Below are 15,713 nucleotides of genomic sequence, written 5' to 3'. Positions count from 1 at the left end.
TTTTAACCTGATTTTGTATGCATCGTTCTGCCACCCAGATTGACTTTCACTAAATGTCTGGATATAAATACTGTACTTTTCCCTTCATTGAGGTTGTTTAGGCCTCTGTCCAATGTCCATTGTTCATCAGGATTGTACGTAGTGTCCCTATCATTGTACTGTTATTTCCCCCCTAACCTGGTCATGCATGTAGAGAGAGATGAAGGTACAATCACCATACAATATAATTATATGGTTATTTCGTCTCAAATCAAGTGTTCATTGAACTCTTCACCGAAGGTGAATGGGTCATGATGTGTGTGTCTCTGGTTCCTGAGACAGGAGCCAGGAGGAAGCACTGGGTCTGTGTAAATTAAACCTGTTCTCTCCATCCCCCTGTAGCTGGCCACCATAGCAGACACCATTGAGCATGTGTTTCCTGTGATGGGCGGATTCGTAGCCCTGCGAGGAGTGATCGACTCGGTAAATACACACTGGCCAGGAAGGAGAGACTTAGACCTGTTTCACGAAACATACAGTACCTTCAGAGAAATATCAAATAAAGTTGAAAGGTCAAAATAGACTGTTGTAAATGTAGCCTATAGCTACTGAGTGTCTCAAATGTGAAGAACCTGTCTCTTATTTCGATACAGAATCCAAGATATGAGTCACCTTTAGCGTATTTAACCTTGTCAACTCAATCATTTTCTCTTTCTCCAGATCATCAAGAAGTCCTGTATTGAGATCCTAGCTGCAGAGCCCTCCAGTGTTTGTGCAGGAGGTGGGGTCCCTAAAGGATCAAAGCATAGCAGCGCTAGTTCCCTGTCATTGCCTAAGTGCTGTGTTCATTTCATTAAGGGGCCAGGCTGGTGCCCTTCCCTCTGACTGGGGCTCAGCTGGCTCGTAGTCATTATGGCACACTGTAGCAAAACATAGAAAAACATTTCGAAATGGAAAACATCAGGTAGCCTCGCGGTTAAGAGCGTTGGGCCAATAACCGAAGGTCACTGGTTTGAATCCCTGAGCCGACTAGGTGAAAAATGTGCCCTTGAGCAAGGCACTTAACCCTAGTTGTTCTGGATAAGGGCATCTACTAAAATGTGTTTCTTATTGGAAAATTCTTTTTTGGGGGGGGCCATTTGGTACCTAATGAATGGGACCCTGATCACTCGAATGACCCCAACAGACAGGAATCCCCATTGGGGAGGGTAGTGTATTGGGAATCTTGTAATGAAAGGGTCTCTAAATGGAATGTCCATGTTTAATTTATGCTGGCCTGCCAAATGGAAGTCAATTTGATAAATGACTAAAAAGTCCCATAAGACCTGTGTACCCCGAGCATGATGTTTTCTGTATTTTATTTAACCGATGTTGACAAGTCAGTCTAGCTAATCTTGTATGCTACCCAACATAATTGTGCAAAGTCTGATAGCCTATGATCATATTACATTTATGTAGTATTATTCTAAACTCAGGGTGTGTCTTATTTCCAGAGAGCTTCCAGGTAGTGGTGAGAGGAAACGGTTTCCTTCACGCCAGGAACATAGAGCAGGTGTTGTGCAGCTTTAGACTCAACGACACCCTCACCATTAGTGAGTACCTGCTTCCATTTACACTTCATCTACTGTAGGCTGAACCAGGTGTTTCATACCAATGTGTGTTTCCAGCTGTAACATGCATGAAGAACTACAGTCGATTGAAGAAACAAAACGTGTTTAAGTAAACCGAGTGTTTGGCTCTCTCCATAGATAAGAAGCCTGTGGAAATCGAAGACACGTTCCTGCTGTGTACGGCTCCGGTTATAGATGAAGTTGGGCAGTGAGTACCTTTTTTAATCCGTTTTAAGATGGTCAGAGCGATCACTGTTTTTAAGCACTGTAGGATGAGTGTTTGTTCCCTCGCATTTCTAGCCGATCACCCCCCAAGCCCTCCCACATAAACACACTACCAGAAGAAGCCTGCTATTCATTAGGGTGTCTTAATGGACTCTGTCAGGGCCAAATTCCACTCCTCCTCTATTCTCTTCTCTCTGTAGGCCAATGAGTTCATTCAGGTAGAGCCTCATTGGTTAGAGCCCTGTGTTTTCATAATGAGGACAGTGTTATGGTTGCCCCATCACAGGTGGCTGGTGGCACCTTAATTGGGGAGGCGGGCTCATGGCTGGAACGGAATTAATGGAATGGTATCGAATGTGGTTTCCATGTCTTTGATACCATTCCATTTACTCCATTCCAGCCATTACTATGAGCTGTCCTCCCCTCAGCAGCCTCCTGTGTGCTCCATAATCCAATAACAGATACATCCATCATCAGGCTGCCTCGTTTCTAATGTAGGCCTCAGAATCTCCAACATCAACAAACCACTTCAGAACCCCATTTTTAAGAACTTATTGGATCAGATCATAAATTGAGGAATTAGACAGCAATGGTAAAAGACTTAAGACTCTGAGGGCTCTTTTGACCTTGGTCGAGACAGTTTAAGGGAGACATTAAATAAAAGTACATGACGTACTTTCCAGCCCACAAACTCTCTCTCCCACCCACTCTTTGTGCTCCCCCAGACTCAAAACCCTGTTACTCTCCACTCCTCTATTCCTCTCTCGTCTCCCTCCAGCCCTCACCCCCTTCCCCTGCCTGCCTTACTCTCTCCTCTACCCCCCAAGCGCTCACCCCCTTCCCCTGCCTGCCTTACTCTCTCCTCTACCCCCAAGCGCTCACCCCCTTCCCCTGCCTGCTTCTCCCCTCTACGTCCTCTACCCTCACCCTGCCACCTCTCTCTCTCTCTCTCTCTCTCTCTCTCTCTCTCTCTCTCTCTCTCACTCACTAACAGCTCTGATCAAAGCAGCAGAACGTCTGCCTTGTGCAGACCCTGCCCTTTCATCTGCTTGTTTAACAGATGTCTGACACCACACAGCCAAGACTGGCACTTCCTGTCTTCCTCTCTGTCTGGTATTTTATTCCTGAACATCCAGTTTCTCTAGTTAACTCCCTCCTCCTCCTACCCTCTCTCCCATTGTTTTTCACCATTTTTTCTAGCAGTCATCTAGCAGTTAGCACCCCATGGTCAAATTGATCATTTTCCCCTCACACACATGCACACGCATACTCACATCTCCACAAAATGTGAACATGGCCCAAGTCCAACTGACCATATTTTTCCCTTGATCGTTACTTCTATCAGGGATAAGAGTGGAGTCTACACAGCCGTTTGCTGGCACTGAATTTAACCCACTGACTCCAGACAGCCAAACCAAATAATGCTTATCAGTCCAAATGCCCTAGTTCGCATATCCTGTTGATCAGTCTGCGTGCTTTGCAACCCTAGAAAATGCAGGGAATTCCAAATTAGGCATTTTATCGCCAAAGTTTTAGAAGTTTTCCAGGCTCCCTGAGGTCACATGTGAATAATTGTTTTGCACCCAGAAGAGAAAGGTACTTGCAGTAGTTTTTGGAGATATGAAGAAATGTGGGCATCAAGGGTTAAACCAACTGTGATACCAGTGCCCTACTTAGTCTCAGACATGTAATAACATGTCTGTGCATTAATAGTTTTGTTTGTTGGGCGCAAAGCTCTCTTTGTGTGGCACCTTGGCACTGGACAACTGTGTCCTTTTGCTATTCAGTGGTCTTGGGCAAGCAGGTCTTAACTAGCCTAATTTGTCTGTTTTTCTGTTTCAGGGTTGTTTATCTACAAGTGAGCATGAATGAAGGCCTGTCGTTCATCACTAGCTCTGTACACATCACCACCACAGAGTGTGTAAGTTTGCTCTACCAATCACATTACAACTACTACTCAAAACTTACTAGAAATTGTCTAAAGTTGGGAAACAATTATCCAATTTCCATGATTTTGCATTGAATCTTTGGTTTGTTTCTTCTATCTGAATCGTGTTCTGTTTTTTATTTCTGCTTCCTCCTCCTAATGTTAGTCGTAACCCTGTCTTAACTCTGTCTTTTATCTTCCCTGGCAGTTTGATGGCACCATCCTTCTCATCACCCTCCTGGTTCTGTTCCTGTTAATGGCCGTGCTGTTCATGTGGTGGTTCTGGCCCCTCTGCTGCACTGTGGTTAGTGTAACCCTCCATTAACAGTTGGTTCAATATGATGCCGATTATGGGCCATGTGTTATTTTACAGGTGTAGGATTTTAATTTGATCACCCGGTTGCAGGAGAACTTTCCTGCAATGTATGACATTTAAAACATGTGGTGTATTTGTGATTTGAAAAGTCTTCTGAAGTTTGTTATTTCTACTTCGAAATTTCAGACATGATTTTTATATAAAATGTATCAACCCCTACAAAAATGTCCATTCATTATAATCCACATAATAACTCAAATTTCCTGTTACTGCAGGATTATTTTCCTGCTATAGCAAACTGGCTCAAATGAAGGTCCTACATCTGTATACTGTATAGAGTAGACCCTATAGCAGAGTCATTTTCATTGGAATGACTTATGTAATTACCGTAAACAAAGTAACCTGGTTCAATCTAATGACAATTATGTTGTTATTGTTTGTAAGGGTTTTTACTTACCAGAAAACATTACTTTAAACGTTTGTAACCAATTTCTTTTAGTTTTGCAGTTCATTCAGATAATGAATGATACATCTGTGGTTTTCCTTTTGTTGAACATTCTTTATTTGGACAATAAAAGATGATTGCCACATCTGCCGGCTAAATCTATTTTTCAACTATATAAAAAAATCATGTTTCTTTGCAGGATACTTTTCCTGACGTTCAAGAACAGCTGAATTGTTTTTCCTTGTTTTTCTGGTTGTCTTGATACAAGTTTCACCATCCAATTATGTCAGATCTACAGGAGTGCAACTTTCGCCACGGCGATACATTCAGGCACATGGGAATGATTAGAATATGGCAAATATTAGACAGTTATTGCATTCTATCCATTCTGGCTTTCTCAGGCTACCTGAGACATAAAACAGATAGGTGGGAGGGGATACAGGCTGTAGCCAATTGATTCATGCGCAATTTACCTCAATGGATAATGAAACAATTCAGCCACTACATTTTTATTAGACACTGTAGTTTTTCTGGTGTCATGTCATTACATCCAGCTGTTTTATCAAAACAAGATTGTTAAATGGATACGCACCCTAGCAGGCGATTGCCTAATCTATTTTCTATGCAAATGTTCTCAATGTCTCAAAGAAAAATCACTGGAAACATAGCTGGTGTCCAACGATTGAGATTAATGTGACTTTCTCCCCTGAACTTCCTGTCAAGGTGATCAAGGAGCCTCCTCCGCCACCCCCTCCAGAGCCAGTAAGTCAGCTCTTAAATCTCTGAAAGTATACGCATGCATTATAGACTATACACACACAGGGTCTCAATCATAGCACAGGCCTATTAGTGAGCCAGGGAACGCATCGTCAAGCTCAGTGGGGTCTATGCTCAATAAGTGGGGTCTATGCTCAATAAGTGGGGTCTATGCTCAATAAGTGGGGTCTATGCTCAATAAGTGGGGTCTATGCTCAATAAGTGGGGTCTATGCTCAATAAGTGAGGTCTATGCTCAATAAGTGGGGTCTATGCTCAATAAGTGGGGTCTATGCTCAATAAGTGGGGTCTATGCTCAATAAGTGGGGTCTATGCTCAATAAGTGGGGTCTATGCTCAATAAGTGGGGTCTATGCTTAATAAGTGGGGTCTATGCTCAATAAGTGGGGTCTATGCTCAATAAGTGGGGTCTATGCTCAATAAGTGGGGTCTATGCTCAATAAGTGGGGTCTATGCTCAAAAAGCAACAGTATTCAGATGAAAAATCGAAGAGTAAGTGACAAAATGTTAAGTGATGCAGTCATGAGGCCTTTTCAGGGCATTTCGCCACAGAAGTTGATTACAAATAATAAGTCTTTGTCACATTTTCCATGGATGTGACACAGCTGTTCGTGAAGCAAAGGCATTATATTCTATTGATCTCTGATGCATGAATAGCCTAAAGCGCTTACTAATTCTCTATTTTACTCTCACTGGGAGTCTTTCAATTCTATTTCCTTTTTGGCGGAATTCTTGTTTTATTTTCTTTGAAGCTATTTTGTTGGTGAATGAAATAAGCTTTCATACAAGGCAAGTGAGATAAATCGCTCTTGGTAGACACTTACTATCATGGCCAAGAATACGGGAAAGATGCATAATATCGTAACACATGAACACGTGCTCCTATCTTTTCTCTCCGCCTAGGAATCAGACGATGAAGATGGCATGCCCAAGAAGAAGTGGCCCACCGTGGATGCATCCTACTATGGAGGAAGAGGAGTCGGAGGAATCAAAAGAATGGAGGCGAGTTGGATCTAATCCACTTTTGACATTGAAATTGTCAAGAGTCTTTATCCTCCATATTTCCTCACAAACACACCAAAGTTGGAACTTTATTATAGACTATGTCACTGCCCGTGTGTAGTATGTAAAACCCCTTCTGCGGGTACTGTAGGTCATATAAGCTGTGGTCCACTCCTACAGGTGCGCTGGGGAGGGAAGGGTTCAACAGAGGAGGGGGCTAAACTGGAGATGCCCAAGAACGCTGTGGTGAAAATGCCCGAGCAGGAGTTTGAGCCTTACGAGCCCAAGCCCAAGAAGGCCCACAACAGGAAGCCAGCCGCGGATAGGAAGTGGTACACTCCCATACAGGTAGAAACACACTTATCTTCTCTTTCCTTTCTTCGTTTCTTTCTAAGACTAGTATGTACACTCTCTTCCTCACTACCGCTACTTTTATAATAGGGTACTGTGTAGTATGAAAGAACATATTGGACATGCACACTTACCAGTTTGCTAGCTAGAATTAATTTTTGACAGTATTCACTGTAGTCGTTTCTCTGTCTCTTGTCGGCAGGGTAAACTGGACGCCATTTGGGCCCTGTTTCGCCGCGGTTACGACCAGGTCTCTCTCATGAGGCCTCAGCCAGGAGAACATGTGAGTACTAAAGCCTTAAAAAACCCTGGGAGCCCAGCCTTAGTCCAATCCCTCATCAGACAGTCCAATCCCCAAAAAACGCCCCCGCAGTGGCCAACACCTCACCAGTGCCAAGATTCATGACCAGGCAGAACCCAACACCTGCTTCAAATCAGCCATAAAAGGGAAATAAACCAGGACTGTGGACACACTCCAGGAAGTTCCTCTTAATGTTTTAAAATCTCTACTTTCACATGTTTTAACTTTGCAATGCTGACCCTTTGTATCAAAATGGAGATTGGAGTTTGGATTGAAGTTGGTTTTGCTCTAGAAATGCACTTTGGAGGGCTGGACTATCTGAGGGACTGTATCCCATAGATCTCCCATAGATCTCTTTCCTTTGAGAGCTGCAGCTAGCCTGTTGAGATGGCACCTCTCCAGGTCCTAGTTAAAATCATGCGTCATTTGCAGAAAATCTTCAATAGCCCTTTTTAAGTGGAATTCCACATTTAAAGAGTATTCTCTCGGCCAAAAATAGGAACTGAGAAGACATGACTGTACTGCCAGATAAGCTCTCAACAACGACTCGGGAAGTCAGCTATCAACCGCAAAGAGGAACAATGATGATTAGCGTCCTTCAGATTTCTCTCGGACAAAAAGATGTCGATACTTTGTTCAAAGGGTTTGACCCAGGAAAGCTTTTAGCGATCGCCACCTGCAAAGGGTTACGTGACGCAATGCTTACTCCAGTGGAATCGTTTCCATCCCTCCGTGTAATGGCGTCGCCTACTCTGGTAATTTGCGGTCGGTTACGAAGAAGCACAAAAATTCAGAGGCAGGCCTACTTGTACTGGTGTAATATGTATTTTTTCCTTCAGGGAGGAATGAACACACATACAAGGCAGAGGAGCTCTTTTCTTTCCTGTGTAAAGTGTTACCTGAGGAGACGGGGCCATGCTTGTTGGTAACACAGCTCTTTCACTCTCACACACACACAGGCCATATTGGTGTTCACAGAACATGTACAGGCCTTGTGTGTTCCATTGGATCCATTTGGCCGAGATCAGATCTGGTTTCCCGACAGACATATTTCAGTCTGTTGCTATGTTGCATTTGATCACCACGCAGATTGCTATGACGACGCCTGTATCCTGAATGGCACTATTGAGAGAAGCCTTGGCTAAAAGCCTTTCCAGTACAATTCCATAAAACACGACTGAATGCTCCTCGTATCCACAGTAGAAAGGCTGATCTATCAAGCCCAGTTTCCTTTGATTTCATCAGTTTACAATGGACCTGCTATGTCCCCTAGTCTATGCATCCTATGAATACAACTCACGTAGCTATTGATCTAACTCCATGACTACTGAAAAACAGAAAGGCAGCATTTGTTGCTCTCTCTTTCAATTTCAACTCATGAGGCTTTGTTGGCAAGGGAAACATATGTTTACATTGCCAAAGCAAGTGAAGTAGATAATGAACAAAAGTGAAATAAACATTGCACTCACAAATGTTCCAAAAGGCATTTAAAATGTCATATTATGTGTTTGTGTTTGTGAATCGAGCCCCAGGACCAGCTTCTCTCCAGGTTAATTTCTTTGTTGGTGATGGCTTTGTTATGGAAGGTTTGGGAATCGCTTCCTTTTAGGTGGTTGTAGAATTTAATGGTTATTTTCTGGATTTTGATAATTAGCGGGTATCGGCCTAATTCTGCTCTGCATACATTATTTGCTGTTTTACGCCGTACACATATTATATTTTTGCAGAATTCTGTATGCAGAGTCTCAATTTGGTGTTTGTCCCATTTTGTAAATTCTTGGTTGGTAGGCGGACCCCAGACCTCCCAACCAGGTCTAACAGAATCTGTGCAGACAATCTAGGTCTAACAGAATCTGTGCAGAAGATCTAGGTCTAACAGAATCTGTGCAGAAGATCTAGGTTTAACAGAATCTGTGCAGAAGATCTAGGTCTAACAGAATCTGTGCAGAAGATCTAGGTCTAACAGAATCTGTGCAGAAGAATTAGGTCTAACAGAAACTGTGCAGAAGAGAAGATCTAGGGGCTGCTGTAGGCACTCCTTGGTTGGCGACAGAAGCACCAGATCATCAATAGACATTTGACTTGAGATTATAGTAAAGTGATGCCGGGTGCTGCAGATGATTCTAGTGCCCTCGCCAATTTGTTGATATATATGTTGAAGAGGGTGGGGCTTAAGCTGCATCCCTGTCTCACCCCCGGCCCTGTGGAAAGAAATGTATGTGTGTTTTGCTAATTTTCACTGCACACTTGTTGTTTGTGTGCATGTATTTTATACTGTTGTATATTTTTACCCCAACACCACTTTCAATCAATTTGTATAGCAGACCCTGATGCCAAATTGAGGTGAAAACTTTTTTTAAATCAACAAAGCATGAGAAGACTTTGCCTTTGTTTTGGTTTGTTTGTTTGTCAATTAGGGTGTGCAGGGTGAATCCGTGGGCTGTCGTACGGTCATTTGGTAAAAATCCAATTTGACATTTGCTCAGGACATTGCTTTCGCTGAGGAAATGTACGAATCTACTGTTATTGATAATGCAGAGGATTTTCCCAAGGTTGCTGTTGACGCATATCCCCCAGTAGTTATTGGGATCAAATTTGTCTCCACTTTTGTGTATTCGGGTGATCAGTCCTTGGTTCCAAATATTGGGAAAGATGCCATAGCTGAAGATGATGTTAAAGAGTTGAAGTATAGCCAATTGGAATTTGTGGTCTGTATATTTGATCATTTAATGTTGGATACCATCGACCCCACAGGGTTTTTTGGGTTGGGGGGTTTGTATTTTGTCCTGTAGTTCATTCAATGTAATTGGAGAATACAGTGGGTTCTGGTTGTCTTTAATAGATGATTCTAAGATTCGTATTTGATCATGCATATGTTTGTTCGTTGTTATAGAGCCAAAAACATTGGAGAAGTGGTTTATCCATAAATCTCCATTTTGGATGGATAATCCTTCATGTTGTTGTTTGTTTAGAGTTTTCCAATTCTCCCAGAAGTAGTTAGATTTCTGACGTGCCGTTTTCCCGTCGTGTATTTCTGTATTGTTTTAGTGATTCACAATAGTGAAGGCGTAGGCTCAGGTTTTCTGGGTCCCTATGTTTTTGGTTGGATAGGTTTCTCAATGTATTTCTTAGGCATTCTTCATCAAACCAGTTGTCATTGTTGTTCATTTTCTTAGGTTGACTGCTTGACATTTTTGGATTTGATAGGGAAGCTGAGAGTGGTTAGGTTTTCTACTGACAAGTTTACTCCTTCACTATTACAGTGAAACATTTTGTCCAGGAAATTGTCTAGAAGAGATTGAATTTGTTGCTGTCTAACTATTTTTTGGTATATTTCTATACTACTTTCCTTCCATCTATACTATTTCTTAATATTGTGTAGTTTCTTTGACTTTGATGCCTCATGATTGAGCATAGCTCTGTTCACGTAGAGTGTGATCTCCCCTTCTCTACCCCCCCCCCCCCCTCTCTCCCTCCCTCTCTCTCCCTCTCTCTCTCCCCCTCCCTCTCTTCCCCCCCTCCCTCCCTCTCTTCCTCCCTCCCTCCCTCTCTCTAACTTCCTCCCCAGCTTTACTGTGGGATTCTCTGTGCTGGTTTAGAACACCCAGACACACTCCTTGTTTGCTTAGTTTCGGTTGAGTGTGGTATAGTGCAGTGTGTGTGCGCTTGTGTACTGTGAGCACAGCCCTACAGGGTATGATTATCTGTGCATAGTCTGGTTTAGTCATATCCCTCTCTCTTTGTGCAGCCCTAGTCTTAATTCGCTGGCTCCACACCGCTACATAGGACCACAGCTATGTCTCCAAATACTCTCAACTTCTCAGCGAGCTCCTACATAGAACATCATGTGTTCGAGCAGATCGCCTCCTGAGGTTACATTCGAGGCTTTGATTTAACGTCTGACAGAGTGTTCGCAAAGCGAACGACATGATGTAATAGCGAGCAGAGATGACCGCGAGAGTCGTCTCAACCAGTGGGGGGGGGCACATGACAACCATTCTGACGTAACACAGGCTAGTCTGTTTTATGAGCTCTGGGTTTTAATGGTAGACGTTAGAAGAGGGAGGTTTGAAGGGGCATCTTTGTTTTGCCTTTGTACTGTAAGTTCTGTTTCAAAGTCTCGCACCAGATTCTTCTATTGGTCTTTCAATCAATCCACGCTTGTGCACCCCAATACATGTCAGATGTTTTTAAGTTATGTACCCAGTAGGTCCCTCAGGTCCTCTGGCACTGGCCTTTTAATTATCCTAAAGCCTAGGACCAAGATGCACGGAGAGGCATCCATTAGTTCTTGTGCCCCCAGCCTCAGGAACAGCCTGCCAGAGAACCTGAGGGGGGCCGAAACTGTGGACATAAAGATCTTAAAACACATTTTTTTTTGCTTTTCCTTAGGGTGCCTTTTATTCGTTCAGTTTTAATGTAATTATTTTGTTTTTATCCTCCTATGTTTGTTGTGTAGTAAATATTTCAGTTTTTATTTATTGTTTTCATTTTATTTTTTCCTGTGAAGTACATTCAAATCAAATCAAATCATTTTATTGGTCACATACACATCTTTAGCAGATGTTTTTGCGGGTTTAGTGAAATGCTTGTGTTTCATGTCTGAAATGGGCTGTATAAATAAAGCTTGATTTGATTTGACCACAGTGGTTCAATGTTATGAACTCGCAGAAAGGTTGCTAAAATGAGCCTCTCTCAAAGGGTCTGCAGACAACGTATGCACTGAGAATGAAAGAATATTTGATTAGAATCCATGACCCTTCTCATGTTCTCATCCTGTTATTGACTTGATTGAATGTCAGAGACCGAGTTTGTTTACCAGAGGATTTCTGTATTTTTTTCTACCCTCATATACCATTTACATATCAAGATGAATGGAATGTGTCCTCTGTTGTTTTCAGGGTGTGTGTGTGTGTGTGTGTGTGTGTGTGTGTGTGTGTGTGTGTGTGTGTGTGTGTGTGTGTGTGTGTGTGTGTGTGTGTGCGTGTGCGTGTGCGTGTGCGTGTGCGTGTGTTTGCATATGTTAAATGGCTCTCCAGTATTACCTAGTAAGTCCATGTCTGCCTAGCTGCGTGGGGAATGGAAAAGGGGCCACTGGGATGTCTGTCTGTTCAGGGCATAAATCTGAGTTAGACCATATACCGCGAGAGTGCTCTGTAAGACACCACTGTGGTCGAAGTTAGGGGTTCTCACTATGTAGGGAAGTAGCTGTGGTGGACGAGAATAGGGAGCAAAAGTTTATGCTGCAAAAGGAACGTATTGCTTTGAATTGACTCAAATCACAGCAACCCCCACACCCCCCTCTGTCTCTACATTTCTCTCTCTCATTCTCCATATGGTGCTATAAACAACTTGGGGTTATTGGAAAGCGGCCACAGTTTCATTGGTAACAGAACATTGGAACAGTTTCATTGGTAACAGGACATTGGGCTGGGAGGAGAGGGTAGAGAGGTCACAGCAGGGGCTGATGGGTAAGACACCTGTGTACTGTACGTGGGAAGTGGGCTGGACCATGTGGGGGAGGGGAGGTGCAATGTAATCTGAGTTATGTCTTTACTGTAGCTTAATGGGGTTCTGTATACCTCGTGACTTTTAGGACATTGATCACCATGTAATCGGATGTTACGGTCTCTTTCCCCCCAGGGTCGATGCATCAACTTCACCCGGGTGAAAGATGAGGCAGCAGCAGCAGCCAAGGCCCCTCCTCGGGCCCATAGTCCATCTGCTCCAGACTACCGTCCCCTGATCCGCCCCACTACACCGCCGCCAGCACAGAACAGCTCACCCCCGCGGGCACCGCCCATCACCCAGCTACCCCCGGGGCCACCTCCCTCCCGCACCCCCCCAGGGCCCCCCTGCCCCCCTCCCTCGCGCCCCCCACCGTGCCCCAACAACAGACCATGAAAGTGATTTAGGGACCCCACTCCAATAAAGCAATAGTCCCCGCTGCCAAAGATGCTCCCTCAACCAAAAATAAACATAGTATTTATTTGAGTTGGGGTGAATTTAGCAGGAGATGTAATGGTTTGTTGCTGGGCAGCAAAAGATTTAGTCATAGGAGGAAAAATACTACAATGGATGAAATTTGTTTCTCAACTACTGAGTATCCGATGATGGTAAGTGTCAAGGTGACAGTAGAGTAGACTGGGCCTTTGTGTGGCTTTAGTTATCACTGAGTCGATTTACTTTCAACCACAAGGATTGGATTTTTTCTAGTATGACGAACCTGCTGTCAAACCAATCTAGATTAGCTTTTTGCATCTCTCTTTTGTGAATATTTACATATAGCTTTTTAGATCTCTCTTTTGTACATTGAAAGATTTCATAAGGGCAAATTGTTTAGGGGGTCACACAACAGGACTTTATTATGTTTTTTTCTCTGATGTCCAAATTAGTTAAACTCAGTTTTAGCCAGTGGTGGAAAAAGTACGGAAGTCATACTTGAGTAAAAGTAAAGATACCTTAATAGAAAAGGACTCAAGTAAAAGTGAAAGTCACCCAGTAAAATACTACTTGAGTAAAAGTCTAAAAGTATTTGGTTTTAAATATACTTAAGTATCAAAAGTAAATGTTTTACTTTTGATGATTTTCTTGTTTTATTATTTTACGGCTAGCCAGGGGCACACTCCAACACTCAAACATAATTTACAAAAGAAGCAATTGAGTTTAGTCAGCCCTCCAGATCAGAGTAGGGGTGACCAGGGATGGTCTCTTGATAAGTGTGTGAATTGGCCCAATTTTTCTGTCCGGCTAAGCATTCGAAATGTAACTAGTACTTTTGGGTGACAGGGAAATTGTATGGAGTAAAAAATACATTATTTTCATAAGGAATGTAGTGGAGTAAAAGTAAAAGTTGTCAAAAATATAAACAGTTTAAGTAAAGTACAGATACCCCTAAAAAACGACTTCAGTAGTACTTTAAAGTATTTTTACATAAGGACTTTACACCACTGGTTTTAGCCCATGTCCATATTCTCATTGAGAAACCGATTTTCATTACTCCCATTTGGTAGTGTTGCCGGAAGCCATAAGCATATAAGCATAAGTTGACACTGAGATACTTTTGATATGGACTGAAAGCGTAAAATGTGTATATCTTTTTGATTAGTAAATGGAAAATCATAGCGTAGGAGATGTGTATCGACAAAATCTGGCATTTTTAAACACTTTGTCGGTCAATATCTGAGAGTGAACCCAGGTTTACCTAAGTTAATATTGGTAATTGTGCACATTGAATGCAGTTCAGATATGGCATTATTTTAGTTTTCTTTCGTTCATTTGTTTTTATCCCTTTTGACTCATGAACCTCTCAAATCAAACAACCAGTCAGGTCATTGTTCTGTCATCATGTTTTTACATTCCCAAAACTACACTAATTTGATACCTTGTTTCGTTTACCTTTTGTTTTTGACCACAATCACATTGCAACTGCAGGGCAGTTCACCACGTCTCTAATTTATTAACCCCCAGACCTAGAGGAGGGTACTTGAATACGACAAAGGTGTCCACTGACACACTGTGCATGTAAACAAACTATTCAACTTCATACGACAGCGTTTCTCAACCCCATTGGTCTATAGTCCGGCACTAGGTCATGGAATATTGCTTCCTTAGTGCAACTGTACTTTATCTAAAGGCTATTAAAAACATGGTGAAATCTGAGGGATTATTCTACGAACCAACAGCGATTCAATCAAGTCCCCAAAGGAGGAAGAACTACAGCATGCCAGTCCTTGGTACAGACAAAGGTTGAGGAACACTATTAGAAACGTTTTACACCTGGTACCTTTCAGGATTTTTCTACTTAGATTTTTCTACTCTCTTTGTATAATGTACTTCATTCGATTATGTACTATAATACCATTGAGTTACTATATTCCTTTGATATCTTGTAGCACTGCTGAAAGCGGGAGGATGATGATGATGATGATTAAGAGGTGCATACATTTACTTTGTTTTTATTGGTACAATAGCACAAATAAAACTACAAAGGCACCCAAGTGTAATATACAAGTTCTGCTTTTTGACAATGATGAAAGCCCTCCATTTCATTGACTGGATTGATGGCTTTTATTAGTACATCACCCCACTCAAGCAATGACATTCAGTAGTTAGAGGAGCAAGCAACAACATTATATACAACTCATTATTATGTCGTTTTTTTTATCTCTTTGCTTCACAATGACCATTAGGACCTTTGTGGAGTGGTGTTCTGAGAGAAAAAAAACTCTGAGATGCTAAATGTTAACCATTGTTTTACATGTTAACCATTGTTTTTCATGTATTAATGGGAGTACTGAAACAAGTATGGAAAGACATGAATGTGTTCAATGTTTTTTTTTTAACAGTATTAATAAAGGTTGACTTCCAAGCTTTTATATGTGACTAATGGGTTGTTTTTACGTGTGTGTGTGTCAAAATCCAATGAAAAATGTTATTGGTTGCGTACACATATTTTGCAGAAGTTCTCGTGGGTTTGGCTAAATGCCAATGTTCATAAAACAATACACGCAGTCTGAAAAATGTAAAGAAAGGAATGAAGAAATATTAGAACGAGTAATGTCAGAGTCCAGAATATAAATATATATGTATATGATGGTGTGTATGGACATTATAGGCAGCATATGACAGTATATTCATTATGGACTGTGTGTGTGTGCGCACATGTGTGTGTGCATGTATGTGTGTGTGTGTAGACAGTATATATTATGGAGTGTGTGTGTGGGAGAGGGAGAGAGACCTGGCTGAGGTGAGTGAGGTCAGCGATGGTGCTGGAGTGAGG

The 15,713-nt window shown here is 42.2% G+C and overlaps 1 protein-coding gene across 1 annotated transcript in view; it reads left to right on the top strand.

The window, feature by feature from the left end:
- LOC124048202 (anthrax toxin receptor 1-like) overlaps positions 1-15,309 on the top strand; it is a 28,412-nt gene extending 13,103 nt beyond the window's left edge. Inside the window, exons 8-18 of the mRNA XM_046368732.1 lie at positions 382-462; positions 700-760; positions 1,473-1,571; positions 1,728-1,797; positions 3,657-3,735; positions 3,950-4,045; positions 5,226-5,264; positions 6,181-6,279; positions 6,460-6,627; positions 6,833-6,913; positions 12,575-15,309. Coding sequence (XP_046224688.1) covers positions 382-462; positions 700-760; positions 1,473-1,571; positions 1,728-1,797; positions 3,657-3,735; positions 3,950-4,045; positions 5,226-5,264; positions 6,181-6,279; positions 6,460-6,627; positions 6,833-6,913; positions 12,575-12,835 — 1,134 coding nt within the window. The 3' untranslated portion in view covers positions 12,836-15,309. The remainder of the gene's footprint in view (positions 1-381; positions 463-699; positions 761-1,472; positions 1,572-1,727; positions 1,798-3,656; positions 3,736-3,949; positions 4,046-5,225; positions 5,265-6,180; positions 6,280-6,459; positions 6,628-6,832; positions 6,914-12,574) is intronic.
- The last annotated feature ends 404 nt before the right edge of the window (positions 15,310-15,713 follow it).

This window comes from Oncorhynchus gorbuscha, linkage group LG11 (assembly GCF_021184085.1).
Source record: "Oncorhynchus gorbuscha isolate QuinsamMale2020 ecotype Even-year linkage group LG11, OgorEven_v1.0, whole genome shotgun sequence".
NCBI lineage: Eukaryota > Metazoa > Chordata > Actinopteri > Salmoniformes > Salmonidae > Oncorhynchus > Oncorhynchus gorbuscha.
The sequence above is the reverse complement of the archived record's forward strand: the minus strand, read 5'-3'. Positions and strand labels throughout refer to the sequence as shown.